Source organism: Dermochelys coriacea, chromosome 3 (genome assembly GCF_009764565.3).
Source record: "Dermochelys coriacea isolate rDerCor1 chromosome 3, rDerCor1.pri.v4, whole genome shotgun sequence".
In the NCBI taxonomy this organism is placed as follows: Eukaryota; Metazoa; Chordata; order Testudines; family Dermochelyidae; genus Dermochelys; species Dermochelys coriacea.
The window spans coordinates 113,190,291-113,215,245 of NC_050070.1; the positions used below are offsets into that span (position 1 = coordinate 113,190,291).

The 24,955-nt window shown below is 40.8% G+C and overlaps 1 protein-coding gene across 3 annotated transcripts in view; it reads left to right on the forward strand.

Moving 5' to 3' along the window:
• The first annotated feature begins 3,673 nt into the window (after positions 1-3,673).
• The window catches only part of SASH1 (SAM and SH3 domain containing 1), an 866,583-nt gene continuing 845,301 nt past the window's right edge, over positions 3,674-24,955 (forward strand). Inside the window, exons 1-3 of one of the 3 annotated variants that reach the window (XM_043511167.1) lie at positions 3,674-4,602; positions 4,711-5,426; positions 7,525-8,670. In XM_043511167.1, coding sequence (XP_043367102.1) covers positions 4,938-5,426; positions 7,525-7,542 — 507 coding nt within the window. In that variant the 5' untranslated portion in view covers positions 3,674-4,602; positions 4,711-4,937 and the 3' untranslated portion in view covers positions 7,543-8,670. Of the gene's footprint in view, positions 5,427-7,524; positions 8,671-24,955 lie in introns of those variants that run through there. The other 2 variants (XM_043511160.1, XM_043511166.1) reach the window with 2 other exon arrangements.

The window sequence follows — 24,955 nt, forward strand, 5'->3', positions numbered from 1 at the left end:
AGAAGGGCTACTAGGATGATCTGAGGAATGGAATACTTGTCTTATGAAAGGAGACTTAAGGAGCTTGGCTTGTTTAGCCTAACTAAAAGAAGGTTGAGGGGAGATATGATTGCTCTCTGTAAATATATCAGAGGGATAAATACAGGAGAGGGAGAGGAATTATTTAAGCTCAGCACCAGTGTGGACACAAGAACAAATGGGTATAAACTTGCGACCAGGAAGTTTAGACTTGAAATTAGATGATGGTTTCTAACCATCAGAGGAGTGAAGTTTTGGAATAGCCTTCCAAGGGAAGCAGTGGGGGCAAAAGATCTATCTGGCTTTAAGATTCTACTCGATAAGTTTATGAAGGAGATGGTATGATGGGATAATGTGATTTTGGTAATTAATTGATCTTTAAATATTCAGGGTAAATAGGCCTAATCCCCTGAAATCGGATATTAGATGGATGGGATCTGAGTTACCCAGGAAAGAATTTTCTGTAGTATCTGGCTAGTGAATCTTGCCCATATGCTCAGGGTTTAGCTGATCGCCATATTTGGGATCGGGAAGGAATTTTCCTCCAGGGCAGATTGGAAGAGGCCCTGGAGGTTTTTCGCCTTCCTCTGTAGCATGGGGCACGGGTCACTTGAGGGAGGATTCTCTGCTCCTTGAAGTCTTTAAACCATGATTTGAGGACTTTAATAGCTCAGACATAGGTGAGGTTTTTCGTAGGAGTGGGTGGGTGAGATTCTGTGGCCTGCGCCGTGGAGGAGGTCAGACTAGATGATCAGAATGGTCCCTTCTGATCTTAGTATCTATGAATCTATAACTATTATGGCTTCCGCAGGTTGGAGATTCAGATAAGCAGGCAGAATTTTAAACCTATGGAAGCCTCGGGGCCTGTCTTCCCTAGTCCCCTGCATTCTACTGCCCACTCCCTCAAAAGATTCCTACTACCTGTAGGTTTCAGAGTAGCAGCCGTGTTAGTCTGTATTCACAAAAAGAAAAGGAGTACTTGTGGCACCTTAGAGACTAACAAATTTATATGAGCATAAGCTTTCGTGAGCTACAGCTCACTTCATCGGATGCATCCGATGAAGTGAGCTGTAGCCCATGAAAGCTTATGCTCAAATAAATTTGTTAGTGTCCAAGGTGCCACAAGTACTCCTTTTCTTTCTACTACCTGTAGTGGTCTTTGTTCGAAGGAAGCTAACAGACCTGTTTTCTTTTCCTTCCTCCCTCACGCTCTAGAATCTTCAGTGGTTATTTGTCTTCTCAGAGAATGGGGACAGCACAAGCCTATGGAATAGTTACTTCATTCTCTCTTTCTAGGGGAATGGTGGGCAAGGGGAAGTAAGGGAGATCTTTCACCCTTCATGTGGCATGAGCATACCTGTTGGGAGTTGAAAATTGAACAGCTTGTGACTTTTTCATTCTGGCTACTCCCTACACTCTTGTCATATAATAAAAACAAAACAACACTCTTGAGAAAGGGTGGACAAACAGAACTGCTGAACATACCATTGGACAGCCTGGTCTCTTTGCACCTGGAAGAGCTAGTGTTCTCCTCCTTTCTGCTCCAGGGCTGGAGTGCTACAGCTGGCTGAGAAGCAGCATGCCCCTGCCTGTTTTGCAACTGCTCTGGCTCTTCCACTCCAACCCACCCTCCTTGTCTGAGAAGAGAAGACCATGCTGCTGCTGTAACCCCTTTCCCAGGCCTGGGCAGAAGGTTTAAAATCTTCTGTGTGCTTCCCTTTCCCCTGCTTCTGAAAAGTAAGGCAAACCCAACATGCTGGGAGAAGGGATAGGGAGGGAAATCAGAAATGCTGTGGGAGGGGATGAATGCTGGCCTCTCTCCAGTCATCTTTTGCTGTAAGTAAACTTGTGATCTGCTGCTTTGTGCTATCTGCACCTTGGTAGGTTTGTAATTGTTTGTACAATGTAGCTCTGTAAAGTTTTCTGACATGTAATGTAAAGTTTTTCTCTCATAAAACCTGGGCTACCTAGAATTACCTTCCACTGGAAAGGTTGTTTGCTGCCATCAGTTCACATGCCTTGGAATAAAGGCACTGCAGAAAATTTGTGTTACACTTTCCAGAACGAAACATCACTCTTTCGAAGAGCAAGCTTCATTAAACTGGGTTGTGACTTTAATTAAAAAAACCAAACCAAACCAAACAGGTTGAGTCTGCTGTATTCTGAGCTCCAGGCTACACCCCTTCCCTCTCCACCCCTTTTAAACAAGGCTCAGTGTGACAGAGGGCCCTGGCCCATTGTTAAAGGGACTGCTTCCATTTATACCCTTACACAACCAAACGGCTGTTCGCAAAAGCTCAACAAAAACAGAACTATTCGGATACCATTCAGAGTTACTGCTGGACAGCTAACAGAAAGAATCTATTGCTTTATTCATACTGGGGTCCTCCCACTTGTGAGTCCCACCGGAGCCCTTCAAGTCCACAAGACTTTCACAGGACTCAAAAAGCAAGTGTTTGCACTGCCGATCCGCACCTGCACGTCCTTTCGCAGCAAGGGCAGCCAAGTGCAAACTAGATCCCGCACATCGCGCTTAATACCCGGTGCCTGGCTGCGCCCTAGACAGTCTTGTGGAAACCGCCATGTGCGCGTCCTTCCAGTTCCCCCCACGAAGAGCCCTTCAACACACACACACGGCCGGCTTGCTCTTTGTAAGGGCAGAGTCCAGCCCTAGGCCGGGGAGACTTGCTGAAAGCCCCGCACTGGGCTGACAGAGTGACTGGCTGGAGGGGTCCGGCCGGCGTGGGCAGTGGGGGAAGGGAGGTAGCTAGACAGCTCTGGGCTGCACTTACACCCGAGGCCCTTGAGAGGGCGCTGCCGCTCCAGAGTTGGAGAAGCGCCGGGGAAGACCCTGAGAGAAACCGACCGAAGCAGCAGCCCGGCTTCCCAGCGCCCACAGCCCCTGACACGCAGTCCCCCGCTGGCGGCGGAGAGCGCGAGAGGCGGCTAAAGCCTGGGGACTTTCCTCTCCCTGCCCCCAAATTCCTAGAGGAAAGTTTAGAGACTCCCCCGAGCATCCCCCCCGCAGCTGCTTCCGTTGCCGGCGGCAAAGAGGGCCAAAGCCACTAGCAGGCAATGAGAGTGTCGCGGCGTCGCGGCGGCTGCTAATTCCCGCCGGTAGCCGCTGCTCTCCGAAGAAGGGCCGTGGGGGGCGGAGGGGGACAGCAAAGAGCGGGGAGGGGAGCCGCCGCCGCAGCCGCACCAGCGGGGGGCCCCTAGCGCTGCGGCTTCCTCGGGCTCGCGCAGATCTCGACGTGCTTCTTCCTCCAAACCTGGGGGCCAAGTTTTGGAGCCCCGGGGGCTGCAGCCGACGCCCAAACTCCTGCGAGAGGGAGCAGGGGAGACGTTAACCCCGTAGCGCCCGCCCTCAAAGGCCGCGCAGGGCGCTGCGTGTTTCCAGCTGGGGCTGGTGCGGCTACCATGCAAACGTATGGGTGACCTACCCCGATGTCCCGCTCCGGCCGTCCCGGGCCCTTGGCTCCTGTCGCTGGAGGAGCCCGGCGGGGCGGCTGGCTGGGTCACCTACCTCAGGCGGGTTTGCTCCAGCAGGGCGTGGAAGTTGGGGATGGTTTGGAGCGAGGGGGGCAGGTGTGGGCAGGGGGCACAGGCGGACGGGGCGGGGGGAGAAGAGAGGGACAGGAACAGCCAGTGGTGGGGGGGGGGAGAAGCCCCCCTCTGAGTGCCCGGGGTAGAGAGGAAATCTGCTCCCCTTGCTTCCGAGAGCTCCGGGCTGGGGCGGGAGACGAGCCCGAGAGCGGTATCCGAGGAGCACAGCGGGGTCTCTCTCGCACGCGCACGCAGGGAAAACAAAACCCGTTAGGAACCAGAAGACAGCGGGGTCAGGCGAGGAACCTGCCGCAGCTCAGCTCAGCTCATCCGCCGAGAAGACAAATTGCAGCGGCCGCCGCTCGTGAATGCACAGGGCCGGGCGCGGCGCCTTCGCCACCCAAACAAACCCGCAGCAGCACCGCGTGCGGCTCCCGCCCCGACTCCTGCCTCTGGCTCCCGGCAGCCTCGCCTCCTCCGCCCCTCCCCGAGCCAGCCGGCGTTAACGGGGCCATCCCAGGCACGAGAAAGTTGGGAGCGGAGTGAGGGTGGGGGCTGGAGGCTGAAGAAGAGACTCCCCCCCTCCCCAGGACTGCGCGGGGAAGGTGGGATGAAAGGCGGAAAAGGAGGAGAGGGAGGGTGGAAAACTGTTGCATTTCTGGGCTCGCTCGAGCGACGCCTCTTGGCCAGCCTCGCAGAGGTGAAGGAGGAGCAGGGAAAGTAACTCGGGAGAAGTGACCGGGATTATTTTTCAATCCGAGAGGAGTCTTTTGAAAAGGAAAAAGAAAAGCGACGGTTTGCACGCCCTGCAGAGCGAGCTCGCGGGAAGCCTTGCACAGACACATGCTGCTGGGCGAGCGTGCAGGCTCGTACTCTTCCTCAACTCAACAGGGTACTAACGTTACAAAAAAGCACCACATAGTAAACAGAGACACGTCGTGCAACAGAAAAAAGGAAGATGGGAATGAAGGGAAAAAGAAACTAAAATCAGGAGAAGGCGGAGAAAACACAGTGACAACAAATTACTTCCAAAAGAGAGTGGGTGTCTGCTGTGCCCCGGGATTTTAAGGGGTGCGCCTTTAAGTATCACCCCTTTTCCCAACCCAAGTCTCTCTCCTCCACTGACACTCCTCTGCTTGGTTGTAGGAGAGAAGAAGGAATAACCAAGAGGATTCGTTCAGCAGCGCCTGCGATCTGCTGCTTTGGAGATTTGTTTTGTTCCTGGGGGATGCTGGTTTCCAGACCTTGACTTGTGCATGTTGCTCTTTTAATTTGATCGCAGATTTTGCTCTGCTGGTTGCTTGTTTTGCAAGCGAAAGAAAGGGGAGCCTGGCTTCGGTGTTAAAAGTTGCAATTATTATTTTGCAGCTAACATGTGCACCAACATAGTCTATGAGTGGCTGAAGACCCTGCAGCTTTCCCAGTACGCGGAGTCCTTCGTAGATAATGGCTATGATGACCTGGAGGTTTGCAAGCAAATAGGGGATCCGGACCTGGATGCCATTGGGGTGTCGGTGCCCCACCACAGGCGCCGAATCCTTGAAGCAGTGGTGAGGTTGAAAGAGGAGGACGAGACCGCTGCTGGTCTCTATTTCACCTTGGAGCCTCAGCAGCAGCAGGGCTCGCCCTCTCCTTCCCCAGAGATCTACACTAGCCACCTGGTGGAGCACTATGAGGCTAAGGCTTGGAGGGAGCCTAGCCCTCGCCATCGTCAGGGGAATCAGGGGACCGTCAGGAGCCAGAAACTTGGGCCCCACAGCAAGGAGCTGGTGATTTACCCAAAACTGAAACTGAAAATCATGATTAGGGATAAACTCATCCGGGATGGGATCAACCTGAGCAAGCCTCCTTACTCCAACAAGGTAAGCGGGTCCTGTATCTTTACCTTCTCCCTGCCCCTTGCATCAATAATTCATCTGAGTTTGGTTGCTTCGGGGTGAGGAGTCTTAAACTGTTGTAGGAGCTAAACGTATTCCCCGTATTTAGGCAGTGGAATTGCAGAGTTAGGTGCAAATATTGGTTGACTGTGTTTGAATCCAGGTACCAAATCTGCTTGAATTACCTTCGTTTGTGGTTGGGATTTCTGGGTACAATAGGAATGGAGAAACCTGTTCACTGCCTATATACAGCAACTGAAATAGGTGTGGCTAAAAACTAGTTGGTTCTGGGGGGAGGGATTGCTCAGTGGTTTGAGCGTTGGCTAAACCCTGGGTTGTGAGTTCAGTCCTTGAGGGAGCCATTTAGGGATCTGGGGCAAAAATTGGGGATTGGTCCTGTTTTGAGCCGGAGGTTGGACTAGATGACCTTCTGAGGTCCCTTCCAACCATGATATTCTATGATCCAAATGCTTAGTTTATGTTGCTGTTATGGTGGGATATGTCAAGATCTTGTTTTGGTTTATTTATTTATTTATTCTCTGTAGTAGAAGTGGCTAGACTAGTTCTCTAGTAAAGTTTGGGTCTTGAGTTCAAAAATAATTCAGTTTTATCCTCTGTTTTTTTCATTAATATGGGAATTATAGGGATCATCCATATTGGTGAAGGTAACTTTTTGGTGTCCATTTTTTTTGGTTAATATTTTATGAAATGCTGTGTAAGGATGCGAGAAAATAATTCCTTCTGGTCATTTTCTTGCTAACTAGAGAATGGTCTGATTATTCATCAACCATTCCAGGTGTAATTTAGACTGTGCACAGGGGACTAACTCTATTTGAAAGAATGGAAAAGTACAGTTCTTGGAAAAATCCATTCCAATTTGGTGAAATCGCATTCTGTGAAAACTGTGGCTGTAACCCACTCAAGTTCCTTGAAAAAAGTTAAAATATTAAAGGAAGGTGAGTTGGCAGATATAAATTACTTGGATTGCATAAAGCCTTTGGTAGTCTGTACTGAAAATATGATAAGAAAAATAAATACTCATGTACTTAAGTGAAAAGGTCATTCTATTATTTTTTTCACAGTTTTTCAATCTAAGTGTTGTAGTGTATGTTTACTTCACAGTTAAGAGAAAGGTAAGTGGTGAGTGCCTCGGAATGTATTGGGACCAGTGCTAGCAAATATCTTATTTAATGATTTGGGTTCTGATTTTTCAGAAATACTGAGCACTTGCAATTTATGTTTACTTCTATTAGAGTTGTGAGTGCTCAGTGCCTCTGAAAAACCTTTATTGGAAAAAAACTGGCAGCTAGTTGTTGAAGCTTGCTAAAGAGGCTAAATCGGTTTCGTTAGTGAAAGCTATTAAGGATTGTGAAGAAGCTCCCTATGAATGTAACTGCTACTGGGGCATTGGACATGAGGATGCTAAATGAAACTCAACTATGGTAAGTGTAAAGTAATGCACAGGATTAAAAATAATCTAAACTTCTCATATACATTGATGGACTCTGAGCTTGTGATATCCTGTGGGGGAAAAAGACCTCACAGATGTCAAAGAAAGCTCAATGAAAATGTTTGGCAAGGATGCAGCAGAAGCAGTTAAAAAGCGAACAGGATGTTTAGATGCATTTAAAAAGGAGTAGAAAATGTAATGCTATATCTAACCGTGTAGACCCTCATGTGGAGAACTGTGTCCTGACTGGGTCACCCCTTATGAAAATTCAGTTGAAATTGAAAAGCTCCAACTCACCTTGCTTTAATATTTTAACTTTTTTTCAAGGAACTTGAGCAGGTGATAGCCACAGTTTTCGTGGTGATCAGAGATGTGTCACAATTTACAGATGAATGGAGAATGCTAAAACTGGAAAGAAGAGTTACTGGAAAGGAAACTTGGTATTCTGAAGTGTAAAAGGATGACTTTATGACCATTAAGTTGCAGTTATATGTGCTGGGACTGAAAGGATCTTAAGCTTCAGGACTTAAATTGATCACTTGCTGGGGTCTAGAAGGAAGGCTTCTCCTTGTTTTTCCCATGTATAGTACAGAATAAGTGGATTGCTCTATTTATTTTTTTCACCTTCTTCAGGTATTGGCCGCTCCTTGAGACAGCATACCAAATTTGATGGACCAGTGGTATGATCTAACATGGCAAAGCCTATATGAATTCTTGTATCATGTGTAAATACGTCATCTTCTGAAAACTTATTAACTGTGATTTGGGATGAGTAATTTTTCTCTTGTAAATTATGATTTGCCTGACTCTTCTTTTCTAAACTGCCATCAAAGGTCTCTCTCTCTCTATATCTCTCTCTCAATCCTTCACTTGAATCTAGAACTTTTAAATAGTAGTCACAGAAAGAGTCACTGGAGCTGCTTGCTGTCCATTTTCGTGATTATATTTGATTTGTTTTTTACAAGCAGACGACTTTTTCCCAATGTTCTATCTTCATAGTCATGTGGCCCATTTCTTATCAAATAGATCTTCTACTATGTCTGTACAATACAAACACACAGCATCAAGGAAGTTCAAATCTATGGCTGCTGATTCTTCTTTCACTCTCCTTATTTATGTGTGATGGGGTGCAGATTAACTACCTGGCACTAAACCCTGCTCATCTTGTGCAAGTAATAGCATTGACTTTAATGGGAATACTTGTACAATTAAGTTGGTAGGGTTTTAGCCTCAAATGCAACACACTGAAGTATAAAGGGGTGGGTAATGAACAGAGTGACAGCCTTAAGTTTAAATTTCCTAGCTTTATGTCAGCTTGTCTCACCGACGTATTTATTCTTGGATGATATTTTTAGAATAGAAAAAACCTCTTGGCTTTATAAATCCTCTTCATGAACCGGTTGACATCATATAATGTTAAAAGAAAGTACAGAGTTGGCATGATTTAAGTGTATGTTGTTCAACATGTTGTTCCGAATGTCACCCATTACTACGGTCAGTCCTCACTATTCCTTTGAGCCATTTTAAAAAAATCACGTGGTGGTGATTACTCTGAACAACATCCATTGAATATCAGAAAATAACATGCTGCATCAGACCTAGTTTGGAAAATGGACTTATTATGACAGCAGTAATTTTTTTTGGAAGTTTATTACTTTAGAAGAAGAAAACCTGATGTGCCTTTAGCAAATTTGTGCTATATTTTTTGTAGATGATATATACAGTCTGTGTTTCAGAAGAAATTGCAAGTATCTTCTAAGTAATAAAACACAACTTTTCAAGGTTTACTGCTTATTTATTGTGTATATTCATCAAAAGGTGTCCCGATCTGACAGTAAATATGACCTGGTGCGTAGGGCATTGACCATCAAGCAATTTGAGGTCTGTTCACAACTCTGCCGTTGTTCTGCTATGTGACATTGTGCGAGTCACTTCCTCTTGGCTTACCCAATTGTAAATGGAGGATAAAATATACTTACCTTTCCTAAGTGTTTTTTCATCTGTGGATGAAAAATGCTATATAAGAATATATTTATTTTTGGATTTCTATTTGTTTCCTGATAATACCTACTGCTTGCATTAAAAATGTTTTAGGAGGACCTCAAACATCAAACTTTATGCAGGCTGTTTTATAGAATTTTATTTTTAAATGTTTCTGAGAACTGGAAATACTACCACCACCTCTAGTTTGTGTCCTTTAGCTTTTTTAGTGAACTCTGGACTTGGAGGACACAAACTGAATATATATCTTATATGGCAATGTAGGGATGAGGGACTGTAGAGCCTCACTTGCAATATTTTTGTTTTTGTGTTTCAGGTGAAATATGTATCTGCACATCAGTAGACATAAAGAATCTGAATAGTATTTCTTTTGAATCTGAACCAACAAAATTAGCCCCAAATTAAAAGTACTTGACTATGACTACTTGACATAATTTAATATGACTTGCTTTAAGAAGAGTGAATATTGAATTCAAGCCATCTGCCTAGGGTGATTTCAGACATGCAGGACTATCACTAACCATATTGTGGATTTACATGGGAGTTAGAGCAAGGAAGCACTTTTTCTAATTAATTCTTTATTTTCAGAGATAAAATAACTGAGGAAAACTTCATAGAAGTAAAATTTTGGCTCTCGCCAATAATGCTCTTGAATTTTGAAGGCCACATATTTTATTTTCAAGCCCTGTATCTGACCGATCACATTCAGAAGTCACAGGTATCAGTGAGATTCTTAAAGAGGTGATGGATTTCTAGTTTACATTTGGGGCCCAATCCTGCAGCTGCTTTATACATGCCTCACTGAGATCAATGGGAGCTTCATGTATGCAGTAGCTGCCGAGTAGGGCAGTTGTTTTGTGTGAAAACATGTCACTGGTTTAAAAAAAAAAAAAATCTGAGAAATCTTTCTCTTCACAGGATTCACATTTGCAGTTTTTAATTATTTTTTTTCTGATACAAAGCAACTATTGGGAGATAGGTCTAATAGTGAAAAGGAGCCACAATGAATTAAAGCCCTGGAATCCATTACAGATTAATGAAATGAAGCTTGTTACTGACTTGTCTTGCCTACCTTACAGGGCTCAAAGAACGAGAAGCAGGCTCTGAAAGGAATGTGCCTTATGAAAGATGGAGGGAAAAGTACAAAGTAATTTTCTCAGGAACAAGTGAGATGAAGGGGAGATTAATATCTTTTCTGAGGAGGGGGAAGAGTGCTAGCAACAACCAAATCAGATTAAATAAAGAAGATAAGACCTTTGCTTCATTAAACTCTTTTGGTGATGTCAGTGCAAAGCAGACTATTCCAACACTGTGTTTGAGGAGTAGTGCTAGAGCAGATTTGTTAGTCTATATCTTATCTCCTAAAATTTGTGAACAATTCTGCTTAATGGCTACTAAAATGTTACTTTGGTATGGGACAAGGTAGTCACCACTTTTTGTATATAGACAAATATAAAGACAAGTGGGGACATATAACTGGAACATGTCAAGAACAATTAAGTAGCCTATTTATCTTTTATATAGTCTGTGACATCTAACAGTATAGTGAAATTTCATTACTGCTTCTAATTTAAATGAATGACCTGACCTGTTCTTGAGGAACTTTATTTAATTTTTGTTCCATTGAGAATTGCAAGTACATAAAAAATAAATTCATTAAAACATACATACATTATTAAAAAATAACCCAAGCAATTAAGATGATTTGCTTAGCAGCAATAAACTTGTACTGATGTAGATTTCAATATTTATTAGAAAGAGTTCTCATAAAACCATGTACTGTGGCATAGGCCTATGTGACCTCATCTTCATTCACAATATTATTCTTGAATGCTGATTATCAGCATGCTTGGAAAGTGTATACTAAAAATAACATAACATTTGAGGTCATAACATTGGGAGTGCATGTAAATGTTCAAATCAATAAACTAGATTCAAATAAGCATCTATGCAGACATCTACCCACATTTCCCTCAGAAGTTTAAGATTTATGCTAATAAGACTCAACTCTTCAATTATACTATCCTATAGTTAGGATTGTGAGCTAACCACTGTGATATTAGTTTCAATATGTTTAAGTCCCTGGTGTTATAGAATATTTTTAGATAGATAATATCTAAGAGGTAAGGTTACTAACTATACACCTTTAAATTACATTAAACACCTGTACTAGGTTCAGAAATGGAAAATTTGGTCAATCTTTTATAAAGAAGCAAATGCAATGTTGTGCTTTGCAGAAGTGGGAACATTCACCCATGCTAGACTTAAACATGAATCTTTCTCCAAAGATCTGGTTGCTTTGGAATAGCTGTATCAACTATGAGTAGTGGAATGTTTTGAAGAATACCTTAGGGAAAGCTGCTCATTGACAAATGTAGTAGTGCATTAATTTATTGCCCTGAAAACATTGTTACTACTTAACACAGCTGTAGGCAATATTTATGAAATGAAAAGAAACCTCTGAACTTCCCTTTGACTTCTTGTTCACTCCAAGTGTGTGTGTGTGTGTGTGTGTGTGTGAAATATATCACTTCACATATATGGTATTAGATTCAGAACCATAATTCATAAAATTACAGTAACATACTGGAAAAATGTTGACTTCCCCATCCTAATAAAGCATAAAGGTAACAAGTTACAGTAAATGAGTATGTAGTACTATGCTGTACTTGAATTTAGCCTGTTTCTCAATACTGATTAGAATAGTGAGGCCTTTAGTACCCTTTGAAAATGTTTAACATATCATGAATCTTAATGGCTCTGATTATTCTGCTTCAGGGGAGGGGACCTGGATAGGGTACATCAGGGTTGGGTGGGGCATGAAGGAGTGGAAGTACTAATTCTGCAACATGCTGCCTCCTTTACTTCAATCCTGTGGTAGTTCCAGTCCCTGTAGAACATCCATGATGGGTTCTATGAAGCAGGAGAGGAAGAGAGAAGACATATGGGTAGTTCTATACTATATGGCATCATCCCCACTTCCCTATGTCCCAGGGGTTTACCAAGTTTTTTTTTTTTTAAATACTAGTCCTATCACTGGAAAAGAATGGAGGGCATGGAAGTAGTGAGAAGGCACTGAGGGTGAAATTCTGGCTCTACTGAAGTCAGTGGGAGTTTTGCCATTGATTTCAGTGGAGCCAGGAATGTACCCTCAGACTCCATATGCGTTCAGAGATCTGTGCGAATCCCAGGACATGTACATATTTAGGGGATACAAATCTGCTGCCTATTCTGTGAGAGGAGGTATGGTGCAAATCTCTGTATCTGATAAAATAATTCAGAGGAGTAGTCCTCACAACTATCATAGTATTCAAGCCCTAATGAATTCAACAAAAATTCATCCTTTGGGTATCCATCAACATCGAGTCCTTAGGAGCACTGACAGTCTCAGGGCATAGTAATCATGTCTCCTTTATTGAGAACTGTTAGACAGCCCCATAAGTTCACCAGACAGCCCCATACATAAGTTCACCAAATTTTGCATACTGGTTATCCAATCTTAGCTAATGCCATTTCCTTTCTTTTGGCAGAAGTATCTCCAGATCTTAGTGCCCAGGGAAGATAGAGAAGCTATTTATATAAAATTTACCACATTTTGGATTTCCCCTTTTAAAGGATGAACCCGCTTCCCATCCCGGAGCCACACTGCTATGAAAATCCTATTGTAATGGATCTGAGGAGCTTAGTACAAAAGAATAGGAAAAATTAACTGTACTTAACTGAAGATTTTCTTCTTTTGAGTAATAAGGTCCACAGATACAGCCCATTGTGGAGAAAAATGTATCATCCAGAGAAGATATGGAAATTGCCCTTCAAGGGTTTTGGTTTGTTGTTGGTAGCTGGAATTTACTAAGACATTGTTGTGCTTTTTTTCTCAAAGTATATTTAACACACAGTGTTATTTAGAAGAGTAGATTTGAATTATTTTGGCAGTACAAGTTATCTCATTTAGAGGGAACTTCAAGAGGCAAGGAATTTCCCTGTTGACACTTCCGGTCCTGCCTCCAAGCTTCAAACTGGTAAGTACCCATTATAATGCATCTATGAATCTTATTATTTGAAGAAGGGAAATTTTCGGATAGGCACAGATACATTTTCCTATTTCTCTCCCCTGTGAGGTTTTTTTTCTGACATATAGGAGAATTTAGGACATTACTATTACTATCATAGACTGAAAAAAATTAAAGAGGAAAGCTTCTATTAAACAATTTGTGATTTAACAATTATCAAGCTTTAACTTTTAGAATTTCAATTTATATTGTCATTAAATAATTGCCCATGCCCCCCATTGTATGATACCCCCTCTATAATTTCATGCAACTGTGACCATTTAAATTGATGATAAAGAAAAAAAATGCTTAAAAATAAACCATCTTATCCATCAAAACTATGAAAAAAAAATTAGTTCTGCCAAGCCTACTTATGTAGGAACTGAAGGAAATTACAGGCTCAGTTCTAATCTGAGGCATATCCAGATGCATCACTGCACTACTTGAAACATGCAGTGGGAGATTGTTCAGTAGACAGGAATATCATTTACCACACTTTAGAAATGAATATGTAATATCCCTTACATAAGATTTAGTTTCTGTTTTTGAGAGCCCTGCTATACTTAGGGAGAATGGAGTGAGCTAAGAATAGATTGGTAGCTTTAACTTTTGAAATTTCTTATGTTATCAGTTTAAATTAGACCCTTTACTCTGTTTTTAACATTGCTATCTGGGTCAATTTCTTTGTCTAGGATAATATGACATTTTACACTGATACACTTATCTTGACAAATGTGGTGTACTATATACTCTGCAGGGATCTCCATTTATTAAAATAGTGTGGCAGTATGATGTTTAGCATTGCTATGTTACTTTAAAAACTGCTCTGCAATGGGAAGTGTTACATGGGTGAGCCATCTCCCAATACTGCCACTCTGCTGGTGTGCAAACTGAAGTAACCTGAAATAATGTTGATGGTGAAGGTTTTTAATACAGTATATTAATATGTTACCTGCGGACACTAAAAGGTTTTGTATTATTAGTCACATAAATTGCAGATTTCTCTCTGGTATCTTGTCTGTGAATCCTCCACTGTTGACGGTTTCCATAGGAATTGGGGGCAGTAGAAACTGTCAGTCATTTGGGTGCTGAGTAGTTAGGATTGTTCCTCTCTTGCTCATTCTGAAAATAGTCAAAATTACAGATGATTAAAACACACAACAAACACCAGTCAATCAAATGCAAACCAATGTAAGTGTTTTCTTCCTTACCGTATTGGACATTAGACTCTGGCTCTGACAGGCTATCAGTGTTCCAAGAATGGGGACTTCTCAACTGAGTCCTGCTGCCAGATTTGGAGGGCCAAATTCAAAGGGTTTAAGACCAGAAGTCCATGGGAGTTTTTCCAGTGACTTCAGTGGGAACCAAGGTTTGGCCTGGAGCGTTCGAACTCAAATCTAATAACAAGCAACCAACTGTAGCTGCTGCAGTGGGGCACAGGGAGAGAAGTGAGATGATAATGATAACCGCAGTAACAAAAAAACACTGCCAACCCACTCTGAAAGGTCTGAAACCCATAAACAACAACACTTCTAGTTGAACCAAGAAGAAAAGACAGTAGCAATGTAGAGTCTTTACCATATTTCATATGTTCACACCAGGGTGGATTGATTTAAATCAAAACAATTTAAATAATTGATTTTAATTGTTTTGCATTTTTACCTTTTAGTTATTTTCTTAAAGAAAAATTGATTTTCATTGTTTGAGAACCATGAAACTTTTTGATTTGCAAGTAAATATAGCCTTTATACTAAACTTTTTTTTGCTAGCCAGAAAGATGCACTTTATCTATACCAGGGGCATGTACAGGAATTTAAATTTCACTGCTTCTGGATGAGCATGTTCTGTGCTCCTGCCATGGCCCCAGGCTGGAGGAGCTGTCAGCTCCCACCACAGCCCTGGAGCCTGAGGAGCATGCTTTCCCTGGTGTGGCCTTGGGGCCCAAGGAGCTGTCAGGAGGAGTTCTGTATTTCTGCCAATTATTGGGTGAGGGGGCATGCCCTTGCTTGCCGTCCCTTGTGCATCCCCTTGTTTGATACACATTTATTTAAACTATTGTATAACTTAAATTTTTGCTAGATTAATTTTTTACTTGTGATCTGTATCAAGCACTTATTGGGAAGAAATTCAAATTCAATTAAAATGCACACAAGTAGGATTTTTTTAATTAAATAAAACTACTTTAGATATACTGGATACATAAGAAAAGTTTATCAAATCATGTTTTGCATTGAAAACAAAATCATTTACTAAACAAAGGACATATTATCTGTAGTTAGTGAACTGAACTGATTATTTCTGGTCACAATGTACTTCAAGATTTAGAACTAGTAGATTTCATCATCTCACACCTAGTTCTTTATTCTTTGATTGGAAGAGGAAAAAAAACAAGCTTTCCTGCTTTTTCAGCTCCGACTTGGCTTCTTAACTTTGAGCAAACTGTCACTGAACTGAAACTGATTAAATAAACTGAAATAAAGAAAATATTGTCTGCACCTACAGAAGAGGCCACTGCTGCCAAAAGTTGGTTTAACCACTGGAAAAACTCTGGTTTCAGGCGCTTATAGGGATTTCCCCTGACCCAGTTGAGTGGTTTGACTTTCTTTAAAACTTGGCAGCAAACGTATATTACTCAAATATTTTTTTTTGTAATTAATTTATTTATGTTTAATAGTTTATAACAAGTTTAGGCCTTAAGATATGTTGTCAACTTCAAATTATACTTTAAATGGATTTTTTTTTAATCGTACATTTAATTTAAATAAAAAACTGATTGAAATCTGAATTTTTTTTTAATCCACCCTGGTTCACACTTTAATAAACACATGAATAAGTTTCTGCAAAGTTTGCATTAGAGAGTTATGATTGCAGTCTCCTAACTAGCAGTTGACAATGGAGGTGTGCTAATGCTGTCTGAAAATCCAGAAGCTGTGAGACATTTGATAGAATCTGGGACCTGTGAGCCGGTTTAAATTGCACAGTCCTCCAAATGCTTCCCTTTACTGACAAGGATTGTTTTTGTTTTATTCATTGTTGAGTCACAGGCTGAAGTAGGGATGTCTGATTACCACCATATGTAGCATTAGGGAGATCATTACTGGAATACAGTGTCCTCTTCTGATGACAGTGTTTTTAAAAGGATGTTGTTAAGTTGGAAAAAATGTTCAGATAACAGCTACAAGTATAAGTCAAGATCAGAAAACAAATTTTCATGAACATTTTAGTTTTTTGAATTAGAATTAAAAGAAATTTCACAGAAGTTGCAGAATTGCAAAAGTTAGGAATTTTTCAACCATCTCCAGTAAGAAATGCTTGCTTTGTACCAAGAAATCTAATAGCAATGTATCCCCCTCCTGACTCTATGGAGATGCTTCAGGGCATGGATAAGTCTCCCTGTAAAGTTATTTGAGCATAAGCTTTCGTGAGTTACAGCTCACTTCATCGGATGCATGCAGTGGAAAATACAGTGGGGAGATTTTATATACACAGAGAACATGAAACAATGGGTGTTACCATACACACTGTAATGAGAGTGATCAGGTAAGGTGAGCTATTACAAAGTTTTTTTTTCTCTCCTGCTGGTAATAGCTCACCTTACCTGATCACTCTCATTACAGTGTGTATGGTAACACCCATTGTTTCATGTTCTCTGTGTATATAAAATCTCCCTACTGTATTTTCCACTGCATGCACCCGATGAAGTGAGCTGTAACTGACGAAAGCTTATGCTCAAATAAATTTGTTAGTCTCTAAGGTGCCACAAGTACTCCTTTTCTTTCTGCGGATACAGACTAACATGGCTGCTACTCTGAAACCTGTAAAGTTAGCAGTTCCACCAGCAGATCCCATGGTTAGTCCAGCAAAGTCTCTTCCGTACTGACCAGAAAATGTCACAACAAAGTGCCATAACACCCTCAATACTTTGTCCTTGGAAAGATCTATTAAAGGGGCCCATGTATCTGTTCTAGTAACTGTTCTAAAATAAATTTTGAGAGGCATTAGGAGAGTCGGTGCCCTTAATGTAATGCAATGGTTGCTCTCTAATCCCAGGCTTCATGGCTCAAATTCCATCTCTTGCCTCAGGCCAGACTTCACAGCAACTCATTTTAAAACTCTTCCTCTTGGAGGAACCATAGGTTTAATAAAAAAGAAAACCCAGAAGTGGCCATAGTTCCTCAAAAACCAGTCAAGAAAGATCTGAAAAGCTTGTCATATTTTTGTATTAACATTTCAAAAAAGGAAAACATTAAAAAAGCTTAGGAAATATGGCTGAAACAATTTATATTGAAGAATCAAGAAAATGAGACCATTCTTTCCATTGTTTGTCTTGTTCAGTGGAAATTGTCAGACTCTCCATAGGAGGATCAAGTGCGGGGCAGGGGGGAGGGGAAAGAGACTGTTTTGAAATGGAGGATTTTTAATTTCTTTTTGTACAATGTTAAAAAGAATAATTTATATCACAGGGATTAAGGTGGAACAGGAAGAAGTTGAAAAGGATACAGTTAAATATTTTCCATCCAGTTCTAACATATAAACCTGCTTCATGCAGCCAGTGACAGGAAATTATAAAAAGCGAATGGGATCTTTCCTGTAAGGAGGGGTCTCTACATAGACCAAAAGGACAGGACAGATGTAGCCTCTCTCTAAAATGGAAGTGGCTCTAGCATTTCCAGTGAAGGGTATGGAGAAATCCTTAAAAGGATTATTTCCCCCCTCTTTGTGATTAAAAAACAAAAAAACCCACAGAGAATTGAAGCAGCATTCCATAGCATAATTTAACTTCTCACAGATATCTTGTGTGCTAGTCTGATCGCTCTCTGGGAACAGTTTTCAATACCCCTTCTTTCCCACCCCTCCTAAAAAAACCTAATCCCTCCTGCTTCCCCTCCCCCAAAAAACAAAACAAAACAACAACCAACAACTTGTAACTTAATTTGCTGCACATTTAAAGGAAATGGACTAAATTCACTGTTGGCGTGAAAGGTTGCAACTTGGAAGAAATCAGTGGAATTTCACCCATTTATACCTGTGATGAATTGGGGTCCAGTGATTTATATCTCTCTCTAATGTGTCAGGGGCACTCAATAAATCATGATGGGTTTAGAAGGTTTTCCATTTGAATTTATTTAATTTGTGATAGCATGATAATATGCGGTCTTATTGCCTTTGGAAAAGCTCATACTGGGTTGATTGGAAAAAAATTATCATAATTTTGGATTGTCCAGCTCCCTCACTGAAAGTTTGACCCTTAACATTGCTAGAAGTACTCAAATAGTATATTATAGCGGGTGTATTACACTGGTGTAACTTGTAATAAAATCAGGTTCTTTCTGTCATTTAGTTTTAAACTGTGGGGCTTGTGTATCTATATGGGAATTTTTCAGGGACCAGAATTTAGCCCTAAGTAACTATAGCGTCTGAACTATGCAAAGTATCAGAGGTATGTATAAAAGAGAATTTACATTACAAGGTTATTCATACAGTATGTTCCTTTAATTCTTGATCCTATGTAACAGGTAATAGGCCACCACAGTATTCTTTCCCTGTGTGTGAGGGGTGGCGGTTGAGGGGGCTGTTATGTTGGCTTATAGAAGAAGCAGCAGACCTTCACTAGAGAACAAATTCATTTGATAGAACTTGCTTTATAGAACTTTAAAGTGACTACAGATGATGCAGTTGTCAATAGTATTGACTAGTGTTTGGAAAACAACGAAAAGGATATAGTGCTATGACCCTTCTTACTGCCTGGATAAGAAAAAAAAATCTGTCTTTTAATACATAATGGCTGTGTATTAATGGAGCCTTAAGTTTAATATAGTATTGAAATACAAGACAGATGTAGTGAAGGAATTTCAAGAGTCTTTTCCCACCAAGTTTTAATTTGATCATGGAAGAATTTTTCTTACTAATGTGACACATGCCATAAGATTTCTAAAATGTCACAAAGTTGGATTGAAACAACCAAATCTTTTAAACTAGCGTTGCTGGCTACAGCAGTCATATACTGTTTGTGACCCAGGCACCCCCTTCTGCCAGCTGGCAGAATGTATAGGGTTTTACTGGGATCCTCTGGTGAGAGATATGCATGTCATATAATTGAATGGTGTCATGTAAGGTCTCTTCTACCGAGAGCCAGTAACCCACTGGTCGTCATAATTGCAAAATATATCCATGGATAATATTTTAGTGTTATATATCTATTCTAAAATTTATGTTTTTAAGGCCTTGAAATTAAGGCAAGTCACCTGGAGGTGACAAACCTTGGAAATGTTCCTTTCAGGAGGAGGTCGCAGACACCTATCTCCCTGTATAGCCGTTTGTGTATTGACTGCCTCATGCTGTGTGCCTATTTGCATACTGAGCCATAGGCAGAAGAAAAGATGGTTCAAATCTACAAGATGAAACGAACAGCAAGGGCTGTCCTGTTTATGAATAAAGACAAAGGATGGAAGTGTTTTACCTGGGGGAGAGAAAGAAACACACAATGCCATTCACCTAGGGAGCAAGCAGACCACATGGCTATGATCCTCCTTTCATGAGACAGACAACCTGTCTGTAAACCAATGCAAGGATTTTGTGTGAGCATTACTCTACAAGATATGAGTATCTTGTTAATTAAGTTTAGGCTCTAGAATGTGTTATGATTTTGTTTCATATATGACCATTTGTTTCCAATACTTCTACTTGCTGCTATTTAAATCTCTATGCTTTGTTAAATAAATAACTATTTAATTTCATTATATACATATCCGAGTGCTGTGTCTGAAGCAGAGCAGTGATCTGAGGTGGATTTAGTAAGATGGGTGTACTGTTTCTTTGGAAGCAGTGAATTTGTGAATATTGCAGGTGCTCAGTGGAACAGGGGATGGACACTCCAGGGATTGTTTCAGAGGGCTTGAGGGTTGTAGTGTGCCTGTTGCTAACTGAGAGAAAGAGAAGGAGGGGCTTGTGGGGCATAAAGGGGAGGGCTTATGATGCTGGTGGAGTCAGGGAGCTGATCCCCAGCAGGAACAGACACGCAAAGCACAGGTGGTAGCCAGGTGTCTCTCAGTCTCGGGTACTCCTGGGAAGTGTCCTCTTCTAAATTTTTAAATTTTCTACTAAGTATGTTGGTTGTATATATATTTCCTATTCATGATTAAATTATAATACATATAAAATAACAAATGTAATTGCTTCACTTTAGTGTTGGATTTTTTCCCCCATTAGTTAATTTGTAGTGCTGTTGGTATATGCCATCATACCGGTATTCAGAGACTGAGGTAATCTATTCATAAATAGGTACGGAACAGATAGTAACAGTGCAAGTCTCTCTACTCCATTCCACCTATACACCAGAAAAGATCAAATGCCTACGTGATATATAAGATTTAAATAGACAGATAACTAATCTGCAGGCAAACCTCTGTGTGCTTGAGAGGATCGTTCATACCTCTTTGTGCCCTTTTAGTCGTTGGCATTTCTGCTTAGACTACCAGAAACAATACTGATAAATGTATGTATGTGGAAAGAGCTGCATGTAGCATGCCCTTTGTGATTGCTGAGATTATACAGAAGTATAGATGATATGTAATAAATGTTATCCATACTGAGACATAACAATTTTGTGAACACTGTGACCAGGTCAGTGAGGGGAAATGATAGGAAATTCTTTAACTCAATATACATTTTTGTGGTCTTGATCTAACTTATATTTGGGGGCTGTTGGAAGAACAAACAGGGAAGAAACACAATGGTATCCCCAGATAAGAACACCCCAGCACATACTTGAAAGACAGTGGGCAAAACTGTCAGCTTCAAGGACCTTACCTCCTATCTCCAAGGAAGGTGCAAGCTTGTTTTGCCATTCAAAAGAAATCTAAACAATTAAAATGCCTCTGAGAAGTGGAAGGTCGTAACTGGTCAGAAGCTGTCTAAGGCAGAGAGAGAGACTGAGGAGGGGAATCTAAAGAAATTCATCCTTCCCAGGTCCAGGGAATGGTAATATTTAGGGAAAAGGTAGGTATGAGTACAGCCTGGTTGAATGTTTTAAAAATATATTTTCTTTGAAATGCTTTTTGTTCTAATAAATGATCCTTTGCTTTAAGGGGGCTGTTTGATTGGTGCTTACCACTGTCATTGCCCCAGAGTGAACAGAACTACAGGGTCCGAGCCTAAATCAGTCATGCTCAGGCAATCCCTGTTAGTACAAGGGGACTGCAACCAGGGGACTGATCTGAGAGCGAGAGGATCATGTGATTCCACCCAGAGACAGTTGACAGCCTGAGACTTGGGAAGGGGGTGCACTCAATGAGACCAGAGGGGGTCAGAGGTGCAGTTCACCCAATAACTGCAATAACTTAACAACTGAAAATCAAAAAATTTAAACCTGAAAAAAAATTTGTTTTTTCATTTATTTCCTCTGCTTGTAAGACATTCATTTGCTATCAGCGTAATAAAAATCACACTTTGAAATAGTCCTTTTTGGGATTTTAGCGAGTCTATTCTTTGAGTGGAGTTTGAAGCATTTCTCTTCTAGTACTTTCAGGTTGTTGGGGTTTTTTTGTTTGTTTTTTAATTCCACCTGAGACTAAAAATATTAGTGATAGATGGAGCTTGCCTTCCCTCTACCAGTTTAGAGAAATATGTTTGTGTTTTAAGGATTGGCTTGCACTCAACTATAACTGTCTTGTATGATTCAGTTACAACCCAGCTGTCAGCTAGCACAACTAAAAAGTTCTTTTGTAGTGTAGACAGGACTTTAAACTGGGACTGCCCAAAATTTTAGCACAGTTTGGGGAAACTGGTAAGATTCTTCCTATACAACAAACAGAAACTGTGCTTTACTGGTGTCTGAGAATAGCAGTTCTGCCCTTAGCAATTGTTATAGTGTAAGGGTTGTGTCTTGAAATATGCACCACTTTTGTTTTCAGTAGATTGCAACTGACTTTGTTTTGTTTTGTATTTTACAAGAATAGATAACTCAAACGAAAACTTGCACACTTTTACCTGTTGCGTTACTGGTTCAACTCCGTTTTATATTGGAAGGAACTGAAAGTCATTGCCATCAGACATACATTTTGTGGAAATGGAAGGAGCAGTGTGTCTCTCCTGGTTCCTAATGTGCCCATATTACAAAACCCAATAGCACAGCTGGCACCTTGGTTGATAACTTCAGCACAGAAGCTAAGGAATGGAAATAATGGTAATAAACTCATCTACTCTTCTAATTAGGTTCGCTCATGTCAAGGTTACGGTGCTTTTTCAGGTCAATGAGAGGAAGTTTACAGTGCAATTTCTTATTCTGCTCCTGTCGGTAGGTAAAGGTTTTCAGGCTCCAGTGCTATTAATTAGTATTAAATTCACCTAATAAAGCAGTGTAGGACAGTGGTTCTCGACCAGCGGTTCGGGGCCCCTTGGGGGGGCTGCGAGCATGTTTCAAGGGGGCCACAAAGCATGGCTGTCATTTAGACTCACTAGGGCCCAGGGCAGAAAGTCCTGCCATGCAGGATGGCAGCCTAGGGCTCCGACTCCCACCACCTGGGGCTGAAGCTGAAGCCGAAGCCTCAGCAACTTAGCTTTGTGGTGCCCCCTATGCCATGGGGCCCTGAGCAATTGCCTTCCTTGCTACCCTCCTAACACGGACCCTGAATTTCATATGCAGAAAAACAGTCGTTGTGGCACAGGTGGCCATGGTGTTTTTATAGCATGCGGGGGGAGGGTGTTCTGAAAGAAAAAGGTTGAGAACTCCTGGTGTAGAAAATGCGGCCTTTGACTTATTGGGAAAAATAAAGGCAGGTTGCTCCACAGGCCTGATTGAGAGTGATGTAAATTTGTGCATGTCCAAAATGTGAATATGGAAGCCATTATTTTGATTTCTATACATGCATAAATGTCAATATCTAAATAGTGCTTTTATGTCTAGGTTGAAATTTCTATGCATTATTGTTTGTGCTTTTTATTGTTTTATCTGTTATGATAGCTTTGTATTTAAATACATCAACAGTTGTGTGTTTGTACTTTAAATATAGACAATAATTTGATTCTGTTTTCACATTGTTAGGGATAATATTATGAGGCTGCCTGTCAGAAGGTTTCAATAAAAAAGCATATAAACTGAAAAATTTTAAATTTGCAGAATAAACCCCATTCATTTTCTTGCACCTTTTTGTAATATGAAACCGACAAACTTTTAGAGTACCAAACTTAGCTTAGTAAAAAATTTGCTGTTCTGTTGTTTACATTGAAAGATTGTGAGGGGAGAAGGGAATGCCTTCCATGAAGAATTCATTGCTATTGTCTAAACCAGTGGTTCTTAACCTGGGATGTACGCACCCCCTGGGGGCGTGAGATGCCAGATTTTTTTAGAAGGTAAATTATCGAAAACACAAATTAAGCACAGGCACGTAAGTACAAGTACTTTATTTAATCAAACCTATGTATTTATTAACATTATACATTTTTAATGATTACTGTAATATACAGACAAAAATATATCTAGGTTTAAAGAACTGACCTACTTCAACGATTTTTGATAGGGGGTGCAAAAACATATTTTGAGAACCAAAAGGGTGCAGGCAGAAGTAAAGGTTAAGAACCACTGGTCTAAACTGTTTAATTTATTGCAGGGATGTCTTATTAATTAAAAAATAACTTTTTCTGAAACTTTTTTTGCAGTTTTAAATAATAATTTGAATTACAAATAGCACGTTTATGGTGAGCAGTACACTGTAAGACCATTGTCACATTTTCACATGTTGTATGTTACCAGGTTTTAGTGTTAGTGGTGGAGAATTTTGAATACCATGGTTTGTTCATCTGTATTTCTGTAGCAATATAAAATGTATCTTAACACTGATCTTGTTTTAAAATGTGACTTCTGCATTACACATACATAGTCAGAGTTGATGAAATAAAGAACGCTGTGCAAACCACAGATGTGCCTCAGATGGTTCCCCTCCATCTGTCATCAACTAAATTTCCATTTATAAGATGATGTCCATATGCTTAATCATTGATAGACCTGGGTATTTCATTAATTACCATGGTTAGAAAATATGGTAGGCTTTAAACACAGATAGAGTTGTGTTACAGAAATGTGTATTGATGCTTGCAACAGGAGAAATTCATGTTTTCTTTGTTTTTTATCCTTTTTGAATGTATTTCATAAGAAGATTATAAAATTGATTTATTTTAAAAAAATAATCTATTTCCAAGGAGTCTGTCAGTATATGTGACTGATTGAAAGGCTTCTCTGTCAAAGTGGGCTGCTCCTGAAACACCTGGTTGATGCAAGAGAGAAGCCAACTATGGCTTCAGAAAAGGAGTACTTGTGGCACCTTAGAGACTAACAAATTTATTAGAGCATAAGCTTTCGTGAGCTACAGCTCACTTCATCGGAGGCATTATGAAGTGAGCTGTAGCTCACGAAAGCTTATGCTCTAATAAATTTGTTAGTCTCTAAGGTGCCACAAGTACGCCTTTTCTTTTTGCGAATACAGACTAACACGGCTGCTACTCTGAAATATGGCTTCAGAATTAAGTGCTACTGGTAATCTTGCCTCCCTCTTGTGGTAGGATTTTCAAAACCAGGAGAGAAACTTCTCTAATCTATCTTGTGTATTTGGAACCTGACCCTGTATCACTGAAGTCAATAGAAGTTTTGCCATTAATTTCAGTGGGAACAGATGAGGGAACAGACTGCATAGCACTAGTCAATCTAATGCCACTGTGCTAAATGAAATAATTTAGGATTGCATAGTGCTGTCCAAAGAAGACATCGTTGTGGATGCTGCTGTTCCCCCTCGCCCACCCATTCTAGGAGGCTTTGCTTAGTATTTTAAAAATGTATGAATGTGAGGTATTAGTCTCTGGTTATATAAGTTTATATCGGGAAGAGGGCTTGAGTCTTCTCACATTTCTTTGAAAAATGAGTTCTCACCAGGGTGCCAAAACAAGGGATGTTCTGCAGACTGCTGTAGCTCCTCTTGCATTACAAGATTAACAAGGTCCCTCCTCTCTCCATTTTTTTTTTT